This window comes from Arctopsyche grandis, chromosome 13 (genome assembly GCF_051622035.1).
Source record: "Arctopsyche grandis isolate Sample6627 chromosome 13, ASM5162203v2, whole genome shotgun sequence".
NCBI classification, from domain to species: Eukaryota; Metazoa; Arthropoda; class Insecta; order Trichoptera; family Hydropsychidae; genus Arctopsyche; species Arctopsyche grandis.
The window spans coordinates 4,169,675-4,190,004 of record NC_135367.1 but is presented as its reverse complement, the minus strand read 5'-3'; the positions used below and the strand labels follow the sequence as shown (position 1 = coordinate 4,190,004).

At 33.9% G+C, this 20,330-nt stretch overlaps 1 protein-coding gene across 1 annotated transcript in view; it reads left to right on the top strand.

Moving 5' to 3' along the window:
* LOC143921569 (B-cell receptor CD22-like) overlaps nucleotides 1–20,330 on the top strand; it is a 520,711-nt gene that overhangs the window by 208,845 nt on the left and 291,536 nt on the right. Inside the window, exon 7 of the mRNA XM_077444921.1 lies at nucleotides 11,856–12,006. Within this exon, the coding sequence (XP_077301047.1) occupies nucleotides 11,856–12,006 (151 nt within the window). The remainder of the gene's footprint in view (nucleotides 1–11,855; nucleotides 12,007–20,330) is intronic.

The window sequence follows — 20,330 nt, the reverse complement described above, 5'->3', positions numbered from 1 at the left end:
TAGCACTTACCTACGTGTGCACGAGCGCGCTCACCACTACGAACGAACGCTCGGTCCATGCTCTCCTCTCCCTGTCTCTCGCCGTGCTGTGTGTCAGCGTTTCTCCATTATTAACGCTTCAATGCGTGTAAAATATTCATTTACTCGAACATTTTTCAGCGAGCCGGCCGTGGGAGGGTACCGGAGAGGCTGTTTGTATCCCTCGAACCCGGCCCTGGAACTAACTACAAAGTGAATGTTCTGTTTGCCCGGGCCGGCCCGTGCGCTTCGCGCGGTCGCTCACGCGGAAAAATTACCCCTAGTATGGAGAGAGGGAGAGCTTTTCCGAAAACTGGCCCGTCTCCAAACCCCAAACCCCTCGATTTCCAAGCTTTTCCACCCGTCAGGGGGTGTGCCGTCCCTTTTTCGCGATCTTTTGGGACCCTATGTGCGTGTATTTTTGCGTATACTTTGTTAAGAGCGTTTCGTTAACGGTTTTAGTTTCACTGTGTCTTTTTGCCGTCTAGGATTATGTGTTTTTTAATCGTTGATTTCATTATGATGTTTTTTTGTTTATTGTCATATTAGTGATATGAAATAGTGAGGAATTAAAATCGGAAAATAAATCATAGCAATAGCACTTTCGAATATTTGTTCATTCGAAAAAATTTTTTAAAAAAAATCGTGCGAGAGATGTGGCATGAGGCATGATTCTAAAGAGTTTTTCAATAATAACAATAACAAAAAAAAAATGAGATTTTATCTTTAGAATCAATACAAATCAGAATGAACCGAAAAATAAGAACTACAAAATTACATTATTATTTTGGGTAAACATCAAGGTTGTTTTTAAAAAGATTTAGCTTACTAGAAGTTATTTATCAATTTGGTTGACAACATATTATATATGATTTTTGATTTTTAAATGCTTTTTATTATTACAAAATTATGTTCACAATACATCTTATATCTATTTTAATAGCTACTGATCTTCTGATCATTTTCTATTTTACAATTCTATTTTATTTGGTTAGTAATCATAGTATTATATTATTCTAATGTTAATGTACAGCATAATAGGAAAAAGAGCTCAAAAACCTATTTACAATTCTTATAAATGCTCATAATACATCTAATACCACATATTTGAAAAACGAGAATTTCTTTTTTTTTTGTAATAAATATTTTTTTTATATTCAAAGAGTATGACGAAGAGTGTTTTTGTTTAATGTAAAGAGGATTATAAAAGGACAATTATAGTGGTTATATATAATTTTGTAAACTTCGATTAGACTACCTCTGATTCTTCTCGTCACCAATGTAGGGAAATTCATTATTTTCAATCTCATATCGTATCAAAGTGGCTTAAGTTCAGGCAATTTAAAAAAAAAATCTTATATAAGATCCTTCGTAAAAATGAGGGTTCCAAATAGTTTATACAAATTAAAATTTCGGTCTAATGTAGATTTTATAAATTTTGGTCAGAAGCTTTTATTAACTTTAAACCTTTTTGTAGATGAAACTCTAATATATTTTAATATATCATAGGCAGTAGGTAATGGTGATGTGATGTTTTATATTTTTAATAAATAATTGAAAGTGATCGTCTGACTTTGTTATTCCAGCTATTTGTTTTTACTTTTTTAACATCATTAATTTTTCGACCTGTATTGTTGGACGCGTTCGATTAATCAAATATTTATGTGGTTGGTTAATTTATATCACGCCATAATTTTATATTAATCTTCCGCATCGCAAGCAAATATTGGTTTCAATTTATAAATTAAAAATAAACCTAGCAAATGTGTAAGTTTGAATATGTAGAAAAGGAAAAAATAACCGTATTCGTCTCGCAAATCTGACGCCCTGGGGCGTCTGCCTTGATTGCCGCGTCATGCACTTTTCCCCCATCAAAAATATATGGCGGTGAAGGATAACAAGCCACTGCCATGCACCAACTCAAGATGACAAACCGTGACATAATTATGATGGGATAACGACGCTTTGGTTCAATTCATATTATATAAAGTTTTGAATTATGTCGGAGTGCTATTATGTAAATTTGATCGACGGACGAACTTTTTTGTCGAGAAAGTCGGCTTTAGCCGTTTTATATTTAGATATTTTCAAATACTTAGGTGAAGGTTCTAATATAAATAGCTTGTATTCAATGAACTATTACAATCTTTTGATCACCAGAACGAAATATATACATATGTGAAATATAATGAATTTGTATAGTGAATAATTGATTGAATATTTTGGGTAGTGGACTTACGAATGAGCCTTATCAATATTTACTTTTTATGTACATATGTACATATGTGTACGAAAAGTATTGTTTTCGTAAAAATTTACAATTTCAGATCATGCTGTATTCATTTAGTATCAATTTCAAATCATAATTTAAATATTAAAAAAAAGTGTATATTTCAAGGATAATTAACACCGTAAATCCTATTATTTTTTAAGCATCCTATTGGTTGATGGAATTCTAATCATTTCATTGTATTTTTTGTGGTATCTCCGTATGAATTTTTCTTTTAAAATTTTATTTGGAATTGGTTCTGCCCTTGGCCACTATTTGGATTGAACTAAAATTCTATATATTATGTATACTACCTATGTATATAATAGTATGATGAGAATAAAAAAATGGTATGATAATTATGATATTTCCATATGTATATTTTATTCGATGGTATAATCTCAAATTAACGTATTTTATTTCAATATTCAATACTTCCATCCGATTGATTTTATGATGAATATTATTCAAAAAAAGTCTTCAGGGGCTTTTCCTATTTTGTATATAGAAAAAAAACTACACCTGATATCGATGCAATACTGTTAACAGTTGAATGAATCGTATTAAGCCTTTCCACTGTTCAGTAAACGCACTTAATGAACTTTCAGCTTATAAATTGAACGTTCCGCCAACTTAGACACGCTGTGTATTTATTTTTTATACTTTAATTAAATTAGAGTTGATTAAATCGTTATAAAAAAGCTGCGGTAAAGAGAGTCATGAAACCGCGCGTAAACTCTCGTTAATAATTCACACCGTAATATTTACGGTTGCCTTTAACGACCTTTCCCCAGTTTTCCCGCGAAATTTTCCCATCACACACACACACATACATGCATCAAGGCTTCTGAGTGCAAGTATTGAATCGCATACAATGTCTCTTACATCCTGCAGCAGTATCATATTTTAATTTTTATATGCGTGTTTTAGAAGTCGCTGGCTTGGCGGGTGGTGGAGGTTAAATTATCCTCTTTCCCCTACGGGGCTATAATTTTTCCACACTCGTGATTTTGTGGCCTCTCTTCCGAGCTGGCAAGGGGTGCTAAATAAGAAGAAAGAGCTGGGAAAACCTCGAGAAAATTCGACTTTCCCCCTTCATTGAAATGAAGTCGTTTCTTAGATTGAATCTCGCTTAGAACGCACACGTGTGTGTAAATGCATGTAAATATTTATGTATGCGTACCGTATGGTTCAAAATTGTGTGGTTTTTATCAGGCATATATTTTAAAACTAATTATATTATATATTTACATAGATAAAAGATCGAGATGCTTTTATTTTCATTCAATACATATTGAAATTGACAAACTTCTTATACCGAATTCCATATGTACATATGTATATTTAATGATAGTAGTACATATCTAGGTAAAATTTTATGTGTATGTGCATCATTTTTTTTTTAGTATACTCACGTACAGCTTTTTGACTGCTTTTGACACTCATCTCCCACCCCGCTCTTCTGCTCCATCCCCTCATCACTCTTCTTGACAAAAAAAATTTGAAATTCAGTTTCATTATGAGACCGGGGCGGCAAACACGGATATCAAAAGTCGCTAATTAATTTTCTCTCAAGGAGTACCGCTAAGAAAGAGGGATGGTTTTTCGCACTGTCGGGGAAAATAAAGCACAGGGTGGTGGCCGTCGGAAAGGGGCGGGGGTTGGATTTTTCAAACATTTGTTTCATTAATTCTTTTCAAGTTGGCCATGATGAATGCTGAAATTGAACTTTTATAAGAAGATATTTTAAAGTCGAAGCGCGGCCAAAGTGCCTTTCTTCCCAGTAAACAAAGAAATGTTGAAGTATTCCCTTTGAAAGAGGTTTAAAGTCATTAACGGCTAAAATTGGAGACGAGCGGTAAGTGGGAGGAGGATGATATTTTGCGTTTCGGAAGGGTTTCTTAAAACTCCTTTTTGTCGAGGTCTTCGCCATTGTAATGTTACACCAATATTTCAAATGGTAATCATATTCTAAAGGGGTGGAAGATTCGGTATCGTGTTCTCAATTTTACTTTCATTTTTTTCACCGTGCCATTTTTTGCCGCGTTTTTTTTTTCGACCGGTGTTGTGTTCGTTTTTATTTATTTTCTCGTTGAATTATGGCGTTCATGAATATTCATCATTTTTCAGGGAGCGATTTTCACTAGCAGGTATACACCTACACCCTTAAATAATTTATACGCGAGCGATGAAAGCCTACCAGAGAAAACATTGCGTAAATAAATATTTCATGCGTGTAATGGCCGCTTTACGTTCGTTCGTCTTTTGCGTCGATATTAATTGGCCACTCGAAAATTTTAATGCGCGAAACTTTACCGTCAACGTGTTCTTTTTTTATGTATGTGTGTGTGTAGGGATTTTAATTCGGGTTTGGTATCAGTTTTTGGAGTGATTTGAATAAAAATTCGGTAAATTCTGTTGGGTGTATGCTATAGTGGGTTCGCAGTGGAAAACTTTCCATCAAAAGTTTCATAATGCCTTGTTCTTTGACCCCACTCCCGTGAAAACGGGGGGAGGTAAAACTCTCGCCATATCGCAAAATTTATTATTTAAATATAAACGGAGAATACGGGGAAAAAAGAGAGCATCTCAGCGGAACAACAAAGTATGCAGCGAAAGTGTTGAAGGGTTCAAAACCCTAGTTTTGATATAGATACATATGTGTTGGTTGGGTCGTGTCTAGAATTGCACAGTTTCAAGTACTCGTATCTAGTTTTTCTATAACATTAATAGAGAAAGTTTCGCAAGTTTCCTTTGACTCATTCGTGCTATTTAAGAGGGCTGTTTTGTGTGAGATTTATCTTTCAAGAGCTTTGCATCCAATGGATAATAGAAACAAATAATAACCTTGTACCTGAATAACTGTCTATGTATGTACGTGTATATTATGATTTCCTTTTTTTTTCTTTCACTTTACTTTTTTTAAATTTTTTGAGTAAAAGATCTAATATCTTATAATAGAGTTGACTGTGTAACAAATTTGGTGTTAATGAAACTATTTCTTATAGAAATTTATTTGATATCATACATCAACGTTACTTTACAAAGTGTAAATAAAACTCACGGTCCATTTGAGTTACGTGAAATATTTTATAGCCGATTTTTATTACGCGATCATCTTCTTCATAGCCGAAAGTGTACCTATAGGAAATGTAAAATAGCATAATATTATTATTATAATATTACCCTTATCTCAATTTCGTCACGTACGTGTAGTATCGACGCGCAGTAATAATATTCGCCAATGCGTACCGCAAATATTATTATGCCCACGTAATCGCTTACAACGACAGCAATAATCGTTATACGACGCTATAAAAAGTATTATATTTTTTTATTAACCCTCGTAAATATAACAACTCGACCGGGGCACGAAAGTAAAACAGAGAAACCGCTAATAGCCATATTAAGATGGCGGGATAGCGATGTCCATAATAGACGGGAGGAGGAGAGATGTCAACGCGCGTCTGTCGCCAAACCCGTCCCACTCAGCAATAAAACACTGCAGAGTTTCAGCGAACCACGAATGTATAATTTAAGATTGTAGGCAGGGGAAGACAATGATCCTGAAAAATTTCACCGCCGTAGATTAGAATTATTTAGATGGGTAGTGTGTGTGTGGGGGGGGGGGGGGGGGGGGTGAGCGGTGCTTCGAGTCGACGACAATTTTATAGGGCTTTTGAGCAAACGCCAGTGGGGTAGGAGAGACGAGCTTCAATTCGGCGAAGTTGTAAAAATAAAATGATTCTTTTACAGCCTCAGCCGTGCGGAACTTCTCACAATAAAATTTACCTATATATTCATACTCCGGAAAAAATAACTTAAATTGCGCGGTGGAAATCGTGCGCCCACTTAGGTACATATATGTATATGCATACACACATACGTACTAAATTTTTGTAATGGCTAAATGCTTATGAGAGACCTTACTCACTATTGAATATTTCATTTATATGTTGCTTTCCTTGTATAATATTTAATATTATGTGTGGTTACATATATTATTAATTATTTTGACTGGAATTTCTTCATCGTTTGATCAATAGAAATTGAACGCTAAATATTCGATTCGATTGCTGCCTAGCATATCTTTGTATTATAAATGTGTTGTTTAATGTCTCGTCTTGGCATATCAGATGACCTTTATTTATAATAAGGCTGTTGCATAAGTGATAAGTAAACGCAAGTGAGTGGCAATATATTATGAATTTTGCTTACGTGAGCTATTTCTAATTTCATTCCTCTTTCGTTTCGTTTGTCTAACTTTCTTTTAATAATTTTCAGTACATACAGACAAGGTATACCATCAGAATTGTTGTATAAAAGATAATTTGATGAGATTCAATTTGGGCTGTAGAATCTAATAAGTATTTGAATCCGTGACTATCTACAAAGTATTTAAATATAATTTAATACTCGCAGTAAGTTTTGTTTGTGTAACTCTAAAATACAAACACACCTATTTTATTTAAGATACGGAATACGACGATTTTCTTTAGCTTTTAAAACAACATTAGGAATGCAATAAATTATGTCATTGCCTGTAAAACGTATTTTTCAGATAGTCTAGTACATAGTCCGACCATATTTTTCAGCACGAGACATTCGAGTCCATAAAACGAAACTGTAGATTTTCCCCCGTTTGTTCGTTCGTTTGTTCGCTCCAAATAATCTCATACAATATACGTACAATTATTTCATAAAATTTCCATTAGAAAAGCATTTATTTCTAGATGTTATCGTTCCAAATAATAATACTATCAATAGTTATCCATTTGGAGCGCAATTCACAAATTAATTTCCGATTATATCTACATAAATATACAATGTATGTATACTTATGCGTATACGATATATTATGCTTAGCTAAATATGTATGTTTTATGTGTATATAATGAGAGTCATCGTTTTGTTTCAGCTTGTAGCTGACTGGCTGGTGTTTCTCATTTATTTTGCGATTTATGTAGTACCACGCGAATCTCTCAAATATATTATTTTAGTACAAACATCCCATTTTCTATTGTAATTTATGTAAATAGTCAATATTTGTACGAGTCATACTCCGCCCCTTACTCTTCTCGTCCCGTAATGAATTATTTATCAGTACACTCCATTTGAAATATATATGTACATACATATGTATATCTTTGCATAAAAATTGAAAGAATGGTTTCATAGCATAATCATTGCCTTTTTTATATACATATACGATAAAAATATATTTTAAAAATTATCATTAAACGCTGAAATAATTCAGTTTACTTCTCAATAAAGATTTTTTTTCCCACAAATTTAAAATAGCACAGTTACCGATTGAAATAATTTGTTATTTTATTTTTATCTATCCAGTGTTGCCCAGAAAGTTGAAAAAAAAACTTCATTGAACTCCTAACTTTCCATAAGCCTTCTACCATCTATAATACATATGTAAATATATACATAAGTTAGGTTAGTATGAGAGTGCACCAAATTTGATGGTGTTAAGTTGAAACATATCTACACATGCATACATACGTACATACATATATTAAAACATTTATATTCATTTAATAATCTTCTTATAATAATAATGAATATTTATTACTGCGTAATTAGAAACGATATATTCATTTAAAATTAGGTGGATGATTGGTTGATAAGTACCTAATATATCAAAGGTACTACCTACACACAAGATAGATACTAATTTTCAAAAAAATATTCATTGGTATTGAATTGGTGCATATTACGGGTCGAATCGAATCCATCCAGGTAGGGACAACTAATTAAATCAAACGGGATCATCGTTCACGCTTTTGTCCATCGCTTGTCATTTTTTGACCGTAAACGCCGTCCGAGTCGTTAAAATTTAATCGCCGCGTCCCGTTTCATAAATTTACACTTTTATCCGGTTTTTACGGGTTATCCGGTCGCTGTGATGCCGGTTCGCCTTCTGCCCGAAAGCAATTGACGGAATCGGACGCGTAACAAATCAAATAAAATCGTGATTTGTTTGCCCGGATCGCGATACAATAAATACAATGCGGAAACTGTTCGTGACGTTGGCGATCCTCAACCGACCGGGTTTTATTGCATTTAAATCCAATTTGAAATCATCAGTCAATACCTAGAAGATGAGCAGACAGTCCCGCTCGATTTTTTTCGAAAATATTTATTTTAGATATGTTTATAAAAATATATAATTGTGCCCTTTTATTCATGTATGTATATAAGCAGTTTTATAGCTCATCGGTTATAGCAATTGTTTACCAGTTGAGGGGTCATAGGCTCAAATCGATTCTTTCGTTTGATAGTCGTTGACAATATCTAGACGATTATAAAATCAGGGTTTGCTACAAATGGTTGCAAACCACGCGGCTGCATGCTCATTTCGATTGAATTTTGACTGTTTGAATATCAGCATGTACGAAAGACGAGATATTCATGGGGTTCCGCAGATGATATTTCGATGTACATTGATGATTGGCAATTCTTAAAATCGAGTTAGATCTTTCTGGCAAGTCTAAAATGGCAAAAGCCGAGACAAAAGTATGAAATGAGCATGCAGCGAAATGAGCATGTGTCCACGTGGTTTGCAACAATTTGCACCGCAGCGATAAAATCCATATCGATTATCTCTATCTTCGCAAGTTTGATCTAAAAATTGTTGCAACGGTTTCATACAAAATTGGTGCCACCGAAAAAAGTTCGCAGTTTCCATTATTTCCTTCCTATAAACAGAACCCACTGGAGTTTTTTTACCAAAAAACTAGATATGTACATTAAAAATAATATATTTGTTTGTCATTATGAAGTCCGCTACCCTCATATTATAATACAAAAAAATCTCATCTGTTTATGAAAATATTTATCCTGGCATTGTTGCTTCTTCTCTAAGTTATGTATAATTAAAGTTAATTTTCGAATTGTATACGATCAATCAATGTAGTTATATTTTTATAATAATCTAATAGTTATTTGAATAAGTATGATATTCAAAAGTTGTTGAAAAGATTTTTAACTATTGTTATGTTTTTAAGACTTTTTGGTTATGATCTTAGTCAGGATGTGCAATAAATTGATATCCATTGTTATTGAATGAAATATAAAAATGTACTGGAGTACTTGAAGACTGCTTTGACTTTTACATTCGGATGTACATATGTATGTATATATGAATTTTATGTGCATGTTTATGTATTATACATTTTGGGATGAAAAAATAGTTGAATCATTCGTTCATAAGTTTCAATAGTCTTGAATTAGTCTTAGAGCTATTGAATTTTTAACTATTAATCTGATAATTAGGTTATTTGTGTGGCTTTTCACAGCAACAGTTATTAAATTTCAGGAATCGTAACGACTCACAGTTTGACAATCGTTTCCCGGCGCGCTGCGTACAAAATGGCATTATAATGTCGGCCGTGAATATGTAAAGGGAACTTCCCGCTTTCGCGGAAAAAACCAAAAAAATAAAAAAAAACGAAGGAAAAGTGGATTTTTTCCAGTGCGGTACATCGCGGATGATATAGGGGCATTAGTTAGGTCTCCTTTATTCGTCTCGCCTCGGCCCATTTTATTTCATTCTTTGCGCGCATAAATACGCTATCACTTTTCGTTATCGTTCCCGAGGCGAAGGAAAATTGCATGGGAAAATCCGACGACTTTTCCTCCCCCCGCGCCGCCTCATGATTCCCTCACCCATGATTTTGCCGTAATATTTATGTATGAAAAGACACTTGTGTGTAATGCGTTTTTTTTCTCCACTCAAAATTAAACCGCTTTTAAATTGCTCGATTGAGGGCGAATACCGAGTGCACGTTGAAAATGTTGCAGTGGACCGTATCAAGTATAACTGAATATTTTTTAAATTTATAAATAATTGGTGAATTTAAGCTTTTTGTGAAACAAAGCGGGATTCAAACAATGCCTTTTTATAATATTTCATAAAAATATCGGCTTTTTCATCGCATTGATAAACATGTTGATTTTATATATCTGGATTTATTTAGTATTTATTTGGAATACAATATCTATCGCATGTACTATGTACGTCTAAGTAGTTTTTTAATTACAAATCGACTGAAATTGGATATACTATGTATGTACATATGTATGTGAAACTAATTCACAAGATCAAAACTATATAGTCTGCGAAAGCTAATATTAGTCCGCCAAATTTCAGGATCAGTTTACAAGTCAAGTTATGCTCACAGTGAAGTGCCACTAGATCGTAAAATTTTACCTGAATCAGTTCATCTCATATAATAAAGTTGGAAAACTATGTACGACGTTATTACTATGTTTCTTATCAAATATAAATCTTGGATACTTCTACTAGATTGCAGCCAAATTATGAACATATTTAAGTAGGTGTGAAACATCGCCTTTTAATAAACAATTGATATTTTTAGTGATGGCAATATTTTTATATTATTATGGTATTTATTCTGTTTTTTAACTATTCATTTGAGTATATATTATCTTTAAAATTGTCATTAATCCGGGATTATCTCACGAATCACAATTCAATTGCATACTCTCATACATATAATATATCGTTAAATTGGGCTACAACGACGCTTTCCATTCCGCAGTATTGCTTCACACCTATGAGAAAAAAGTATGAAATTTTGTATGTAGTCCTTTAAATAGCCATAATAAATGAAACTATTGCTATTGACAATGCATTAATAAATAGTTAATTCTAAAAAAGTCGACGGTAAAATTGCGACAAAGGTGAAATACACACATACATATGAATCTTTGCAAAACGGCTACTCTAGTATTTTATTTCTGGATGAAATCCTTCGCTAGGGTGTACCTAGTTCAACGTTTGAACATAGTAGATATATTCTCTCTAACTCTGTTTCTTATTTGTTCCAAGTAAATAATTTAATTAAAAAGTTTATTAGATTCCTTTATATGAGGAAATATAAATATTACCCCTATTTATTTCCCACTGCCTTTATACAAGGTATACTAGGCTCTGACTCACTATCTTCGAGAAGAATTGTTGTCATTTTCAAATATTTTGGGAAGAATTGACAACCCTTCGATTTTATTGGAATTTAAATTTTCGGCGCCTGAATGTAGTAGAGCTTTAAGTCATCATTTACTTTTCCAACCTATTCCTGCGAAAACGTCTGCTTTCAATAACTCGTCTCTTGTAAAAGCTTTCTGGTTCCTTAATGAACATTTGGACCTGTTCAATTTCCATGTTGGTGAGCTGGTCAGTTTCATGAGATTCAACACGAGTCTATTTGAATGAGATGAATGATTGGTAATTTTTATTTTTTAATCTTTTCTTTTTTGGTAAGACCGGTGTGACACTTTGGGGCAAACTGTCAAGTCACATTGGTCATATTATTGTTATTATTATTATAAAAATAATAAATAAATAAATGTTGGAACAATTTGACAATGTGTACAAATGTTTGTATCGTATTGTCAAAGTGATGTATTAAGGACTGTACTATGTACTGCTTTTATGGTTTGATTTAAAAATAATAGAATGTACTGACCCTCCATCAATAAATGGGGAAAATATATACGAAATAATTTATAAGACCCATTTCGGTTGTTTCAGATAACGGACGTGACGAACGAAACGCTGGTGGTGAGTTCGCTGTCGTTCGCTCCAAGTCCTGAGGACGACGGCACCAGGCTGCGGTGTCAGGCTGACAACCCTCGTCTTCCAGCATCACCCCTCGACGATTCCTTCACCCTCAACGTTGTCTGTAAGTCAAACATCTGTGTTATACACAACTCGAGCGCCGCTCATGACACGACGAAACACCATTTTTCATCCTAGACGCGAGCACGCTCGGGACGCCCCACCCCCACCCCCATCCCCATCGTCTCCCACCGGCCACCTCATCATCCCATCATCTCACCCCTGAGTACGCATACGAGCATCAAATTAATCATTTCATGCGTGATAGGTGTGTTGAAATGCTTCACGGTCAACATTGTGCCGCGTCTGCAGTTTCGGTAAAGAAGGTATGTCTGTGTCATTCGGATGAGGATACTTTTGATTTTGATCGATTACATTACATTACGAATGTTTTTAGCATTTTTTTTTTGTATTTTGTTGATATAGGTATGATCAGTTTTGAATATATAAACTCCTTCTACATAACTATCATTTGACGGAATCAATTGTACATAGTAAGGTAATATTTTTACTTTTTCTACATATGTGCGTAGTAACAATGAATGAAGTTTTGTGATTATGTGAAAATTTGTACTCGAGATTTTGACTGATTCGAACTCGGAATCGATCACTAATCACGTTTTCATGATCTAGAAAAAATGTGTGTGTGTCTGTGTATTTTGGGGATTTTTTTAACACCGTTAGTCCTTTCAAACTGAAACTTAGTATCGGTTATTGAAATCCTTATCGATACGACGTTTTTAAAATAAAATTTTTTTCAAATTTTTAAGTTGACCGAAAATGGCACCTCCCCTTATAGGTGTCCTCTTTTTTTTAAGTTTTTGAATTTAATTCAATTCAATTCAATTCACTCTCCCAAACGGCTAATCGAATCGGATTGAAAATTTTTTAAATGTAATAGAAATTGTAAATTTTATACCCCGATATTTTTTTAATATTTTTTCCTGAACTGGAAATAATACTTTTACTCTAGAGAATCGAGGTTTTTCTCAAAAACCTTTTTATTTATTGAACTGAAATTTCATATCTAGAAATTTTAGCTTAATACCAAGTTATGTATTTATAAAATTTAGTAAGCATCCGTCAACCGAAAGTGGCAGTTTACTCTTGTTCAACTTTTCGTCCACTATTTTTTTCAACCCCTAAACATGTTTGAAAGTAGGTTTTTTCCTCTTGATATTTAATTTGTATAAATTTTTAATGTTTACATACTTTGAACAAAATCCCACAAACGGAAGTAGAACTTTTGTCTTGTGTAATTTATTCTATATTTGGGCTCAATTTGTATCGAAAATGCTCTTATAGCCAGTATGTGTGAACGTGTATGTACATATTTTTAATCATCAAATATAGTTTTGTGACCTTATATTCCTCAAATATAGATTATGTAATTTTAAAGCAATTATTTTAATACTTTATAACGGATAAGGCGAAATAGAACATTCAATATACGCATAACACAATTTCCCGAAAATATTATCTCATTATCTTACGAAACGTCTTCTTTTTTATTTGACATACGTTCAATACAGTTTTCATTTTGTACGTATTATTTTATGAATGCTATTAATTGTTTGGGAAATATACACAGGTGGCAATCCATACATGTTACGATAGTATCGAAACATAATGTGATACGTTTTAAAAAGTATCACGCTGTAAATGAGAATCGTTTTGTATGCAACCTCCGTATATACAGGATGTCCGCTTAGCGATTTAGTAAGGTCGTAAGCCGTGTTTTATTAGAGCGAGTTTGGCAATAGACAAGGAAACGGACGTTGGTGTAGCAGCCACCAGCCACGGTGTCACGGGAAAACGGGGATGGGGTTGCATGGAGTGTCGCTTTAGTGTCGCGATTTAATGAGAGAGAGGGTCCTCGAGTTTGACGACGACGATGGAACCGTTTCCGGTTCCTCCGTCGAAGCCTCCCCCTCCCCCTCATCTCTTTCAAATCTCCCGTTTGCTATCCCGGAATCGCGCGTCGTAAAAATCGCGAGCTATTTCCCGGCAGCGCGCGTAAAACGCCGACGAAAATCGCATAGGAAGTCGGCAGTCGGAAAATCCGAGAAAAGCGACGCGTCATTGAGCTTCGAAATCGAAGCTGTTTTCGAGTCGTGACCGTTTGACAAAACGTTCCGAGGCGAACGGAGAGCGCATTCCCTTTAGATAAATAACTATAGCTATGTATGGGTGTATTGCATATATATACATACATAAGTATTATATGCTATCAGGAATATTCTGATTAGTTTTATATATGCTGTTGTGTACCTCGCCTATCAATGTAGTTCCCACAATAATCGAATTCACTTTCTCACGCGAGTAACACTTCCATTAAGATTCCTGTAATGGGATATTCAGATAACTCAGGAATGCCGGAATTTTCCCCACCCAAAAGATCAGAAATCACTTATATAGATCATGATTCGATCACATCAGTGAGTCATCACCATCGACTCCGAGAGTGACAGTCATCACCAACAAGACTCCAATAATGCTAGTCATTAATATCGACCCCGCAAGTGACGGTCAGCACAGCAGTAGAACAAAGTTAAATATTGAAGCAAAGTTAAATTGAAATAGTTCTACGTATCTCACATTAAATTCATCATGGTTCCATAATCTGTCGTTTTTCGAATATATCTACAATATAAGATAAATGTAACATTTTAAAAATAATAAATAAATCTTTCATTGGAACATGACAATGCATATACATAAGTACATATGTGTTCTTTGTTTTTTTTATTTGATTAAATTCATTTGGTGATGAAATTTCTAAGCAATATAATATTTAGATGGTAAGATGGCTTTAATAGTCATAATTCGATCAAAACGTGATTAGTTTTAAATTGGAATAAATATCTATATTTGCATATTCAATTAATCAATTTCAGTTTCCAATTTCAGATTTTATATTGCTACATAAATGTACGTATTTTATTGAGTTTTAAAAAGCGATTATCAAAAAGTGGTATTGTTTCATTTCTTTCTTTTTCTTTTTAAAAAATTATATTTTCCCTGCTGTTGAACAGGGATTTTATATTGCCCCTGAACGACACCTATGGTATTAAAATTGAACACATAAATTTATAGATTATAAATTTGAAATCATATTAAAATGGTCAAATAAATTGAATCAAATGAAATCAAATAAATTGACAAACTCTGATAGGAAACGATCAAATTGGAGTCACAAATATCCAAGTCTGGTCGGCAGCACTACAGAAATACTTAAATACTACAAATAAATTCCTTGTCAATCGAGGTCAACCCAGGGCTTGAATTCAAGAAGCACAAACAAACACCGAGCTATTTTTAAAATGGTAATTTTCTTACATATTTAAATATTGTAGATATATCTGATTCGGATGCTTGAAGTTATATACATAGCTTTTGTTTAATTTTATATACTATATATTTGTAGGTCAAATTATGAATTGAATTAAATAGGGATGAATTTATCGTGCATATTTTAAAATGTTTGAAAAAGAGAGCTTCGGAATGAAAGCTTTTTTTGCAATAACGATTGCAAAAGTTGGACGTTCAACATTTTATTATTAGAGTATTATGCGAAATTCAAATACCTAGAATGGCATGGAAAGATTTATATTTCAAATAATGAGAAGGGTTTGAAAAAGAAGCTCCCGAGTAAGAACCATGATCAAAGTGGCTCGTTCAGCGAATGAAAAGGCTTACATGAAAGTAAACAGGAAATGTACTTGAGACGTACGAACGCTGATATTTTTGAAAGAAATTAATAAAACGGAAAAAAACATCGGAAATATGTAAAGGTATGCTAAAATTGATCACTCATGTTTATGTGTATAATAGTTGGAAATTAAAAATAAAAGCTTGCACAAGATATACCACATCCATAATCGTTCTGTGTTCGTTCATCTGCTATAAGAAAACAAGGAGCAAAATATATATGTAATGCACAAGTGCATATATTTTATATACATTGTACATATATATTTATATACATTGTACAAAGCAAGTGGATTGTCAAATATCTTACAAAGTATCGTCAGGGAAAATTAGAAAAGCCTCACTCACACAATACGTTCGCATGACACAGCAAATACAGTGTTGCCTTAATTAAATTCATAGTCCTTTACTATCGAACGTCCAATTTCGCAGCCACTTGTGATGTTGAGGGCATCATATATGTACATATGTTTCTACATACATACGTATTTGTATGTGTATTCGCCATTGTTGCGATGACGTTGCGCAACTGTGTGGCAACACCCGAATGACCCGTAAAAGAGTCTCGCGCGATGGGGTTGAGCCCCCGGGGGGCGCATTCCCGGCCACTTTTAATTGGCTAAATATTGCCGAGTGTTAGATTGGATTCGATTCGAATTATGCAAGTGGCCATCTGCGCCGATCCCCCATCCACTTTGAATCGTTAATTCGATCTGTTTTAATTAGATTTTTTCTGGTCCTTTGGTGCAGATGTCTCTCAGTTTGCAGTTGCCTGTGTTGGAATGAATGGTTTTGTTATTATTGATTGGGTATTTACATTATAGTGAAGTGAACTCTTCTTATCATTTGTACAAAAGCCTCTTCTATGTTTTTATTTAATAGTTATATTGCAAAAATGTTCTATTAGAGAATTGAAAACGTATGGGAAAGCATTAAAGCTTGTAATAATTAATGTTATATGTACATATGTATATGTAAGATAAGAGTAAATGAGAGTGAAAATATAAAATTTTACCACTGATCAAGTTTTTAACCTGCGAGTTGCAAATAGACGGTACTAACCTATTAGTGAAGACAATATATTTGAGATATAATGATAGCCTTTTATTGAAATTTTATAACAGTACTAGCTGAACGTTGCAATGCCACAATAACGCATGCAATTCCCATTCCCGTTCCCGTTCCCGTTCCCGTTTAATATATTATGATATTGAAAATAAGTGATTAATCATACGTGGTAAATTGGGATGGTTCAGGTTATTTAAAATTATATTTGTTAAAGTTTAATTAAGTTAAGTTAGTAACATTAACCAGTTATTTATCATGATAAGCAGATTGACTTCACGTATATTTTACGATCCTACATACTTAAATCTTTGATGGTTCTCAGTTTATAATGATTTCTATTGAAAATGACATAGCTCCACATAGCATATGAAATGACACATTTATTAATATTATCTAATTTTATTTTTACCGATATATCGAAGTTGCATTTTACAACTAAGTATGTGCAGACATTAATATTATATATATATATATATATATATATATATATATATATATATATATATATATATATATATATATATATATATATATATATATATATGTACATAAGTCTAGTCGCTGAATCAGGCAATTGTATGTAAGCCGTTTAGCGTGTATCTAATTTATTACAGGTGTATTAATTTACTATAATTGAACGGATGATATAAATCTCTAGTGTCTACATATGTATATTCACCGCTATATCACACAATACTACTTTTATAATGCGAACGAATTCGTGAAATTCCCCTACTTTTGCTTTTCGACAGTACATACATACATATATATACCAACTCGTGGCAGATGAATCATAACACTTTCTGAACAGTCATATGTTTTTAGACATACATATTGTATGTATGTAGGTACATACGTTCGCATTCTGTCGACGTTTAGGCACGTTTTCCTCTCTCTCTCTTTCTCATTCTCACCCCCTACATATTATAGGTATATATACATGTATATGTATGTTATAGGTATATGTATGTTTGTACGAGCAGTGAATAAACAACACCTTTCCCCGGGCGCATGTACAAAATGTGGACATCAAACATTCGAGTGAGATTAACACGTCGTTCATTGTGAGACCGCGTATATATAAATAAAGCCTTTACACAGAGGGGACAGGATGAGATTTCCCCGAAAAGGACAAACTTTCATTATTTCCCATCCTCGTTGTTTCCCCCGGTACAATATGCCGACCCCGTTGCGTTGTTGCGAAATATTGCCCTAACTTAATATGTCCAATTTCATACGTAACGGGGTTGTTTTTGCTTAAAACAGTCGGTCTCGTCTCACGATCTCCATTACGATCTCGACTCAATCGTTCGATAGTGTTTTTTGTTTTGTTTTTTTTTTTTGGCTCGAATAACTACGGACGTATTGCGGGATGATTGTCGGAAAGAGGCAATCTGTTTCGGGGGTCGGCGATGCGGAAAAAAGCCATGAACTTGTTGGTCAAACGTCGGTGGCATTTATTTCTCGCCCTGCGATTCGTTCGGCGATTTTCCACTCGGCGAGAGGAATTCCTTTATTTTAAGGGCGCTTTATGAGGGATTCCTGGCCAAAATCGAAAGGAAAAGTTTGGTTCATTTCGCGCACAAGTCAACACGATCCACTCTCGGACTCGGCTCTCTCCAGTTACGATGCCATAAATAGACAAACTCGGCTGACTTTAATCGCAAATTCTAAAATAACTCGAGTGCTGTTGAGAGAGCGTTGTTGATTTTGTACACTTGTTCATAATAAATCAATGAAAAGTTCCAATTTTTCCCGTTTTTTTTTTTTTTACTTTTTTGTTTAGTTTGAACACAACAGTAGCCAGCAGTATGGCTCGGTGTTTGCATTTATGTTTTGCACCGAAAGGTTATTGTATTCGATCCCGTGCTAATTGACTCCAAGTCGATCGTTTCTTATCATATTGTATTAAAATGCTGCAAATTTACAAATTCGACCATAAAATGTCTCTGTGGATATTAGTTGATATGTATTTACTAAACTTTGTCTAATTGTTTATAAAACATTCTGCAAATTTATAAATTTGATCATAGATCAAATGCTTTTGTTTAAAATCGGTGCTAAATGTTTAGCACCGAGAGGTTACCGGGTTCGATTCCGTGCTAATCTTTAATACTGTTGGTCAGATTTGGATATTTGTGACTCCAAGTCGATCGTTTCCAATCAGAGTTTGCCAGTGATTTCATTGTTGAAACGGTTCCTCCATCGAATTGGCAAAATCCATCCTACTCGCTATGTCGCAAATATGTGAATTTGATTTATGTACAATATTTTAAAATTTAAGAACAAGTCTAAATCCATAGATGTCTCTATGGATTAATTCATTAATTAATTAATTGCTTATTTCGTGTTCTTCAGCCTCACGAAATACAGCGATTTATGTAATAAAATGCTGCAATGTTTGAAATTAATTGTCTAAGAAGGTGCATTGGGCTCTACCTGTTAGGCCTTCCTTATTAGACATACCTTAACAGTATGATAAAAATGTTAGAAGACTATGGCGTTATGATTGAACAAATCTCAACACGCTGTTAAATATCAGTATAATCTCTACAATTTTGTAACAAAAATGTAGAATGGTTCATTTTCAACATGATTTGGATTTGTAGTGCAAAAGTCGTACAAGAAATGATTCCACATATGTCATATGTAATTTCCTAGACGTGTGTACATAGCCTGGTATTCACGCTCATCTGATTTTCCAGCTTTTATTATCTTCCTGTGGAGTTACTTGAAGCACAAAGTATATTTTGATCGACCTCAAGCTATCCAGAAGATGGGGCATAACATTCGAGTGAAAATTCGATGAATTTGTTATTTTGTTTAAAGAAGTGGTGGAAATTTTCGACTTATATACAGCTTATATACATAATAGTCTCTTTTCTTTGGGTAATGAACATTTGCTTTTTAATTCAACTGTTTAATCGTTTCCGTCCCATTTTATATAACAAATTTGTGAATAGAATCGTTCCGCAAATCACAAGTCAAGACATTTCTATACGTTATGTATTAATTTTAAATGTGCTGGTTTAGACAATAGACTAAGCTGTTTAAATTCGCAGTTTTATTTTATGTATATAGAGAGAGCTGCTCGTACAGTAATAACGGATTGCCGTAAATTTTCATATTCACTTGTACGTACTCTCCCCCCGTTGAAAGGCAAACATTTTCCTCGACTTTTGCGAATAAAACTCGCGGATCAGCACAATTCAGCGACTTTTCATCTCTGCGCGGGAAAAGAAGTCGTCGAGTCATGACTTTGCCGAAGGAACAAAGGCTAATTTGCAGACTTTGCCCGTTTGGACTTAAACGTTACGTTGTTGTTACCCTTGAAAACGAGCTAAGCCTCAACACAAACCGCAAGGTATTTGCTCACTTCCGACTCCCAAGCCGACTGTTTACTCTTCATACAATTACAACGGAAATTTTCCTGATAGTGTGACAATGATTTCCATACCTATTTTGGATTTTTTTGCGCGAAATAGCTCAACAAATTCGATCTGGAGAGCATTTCGGCGGGAAAATTGTGAATAATGAACGCCTAAGTGGTATCCACCTATGCTAATGTGAAGTAAGGGAGATAAACCGCATTATATAATATAATATAAC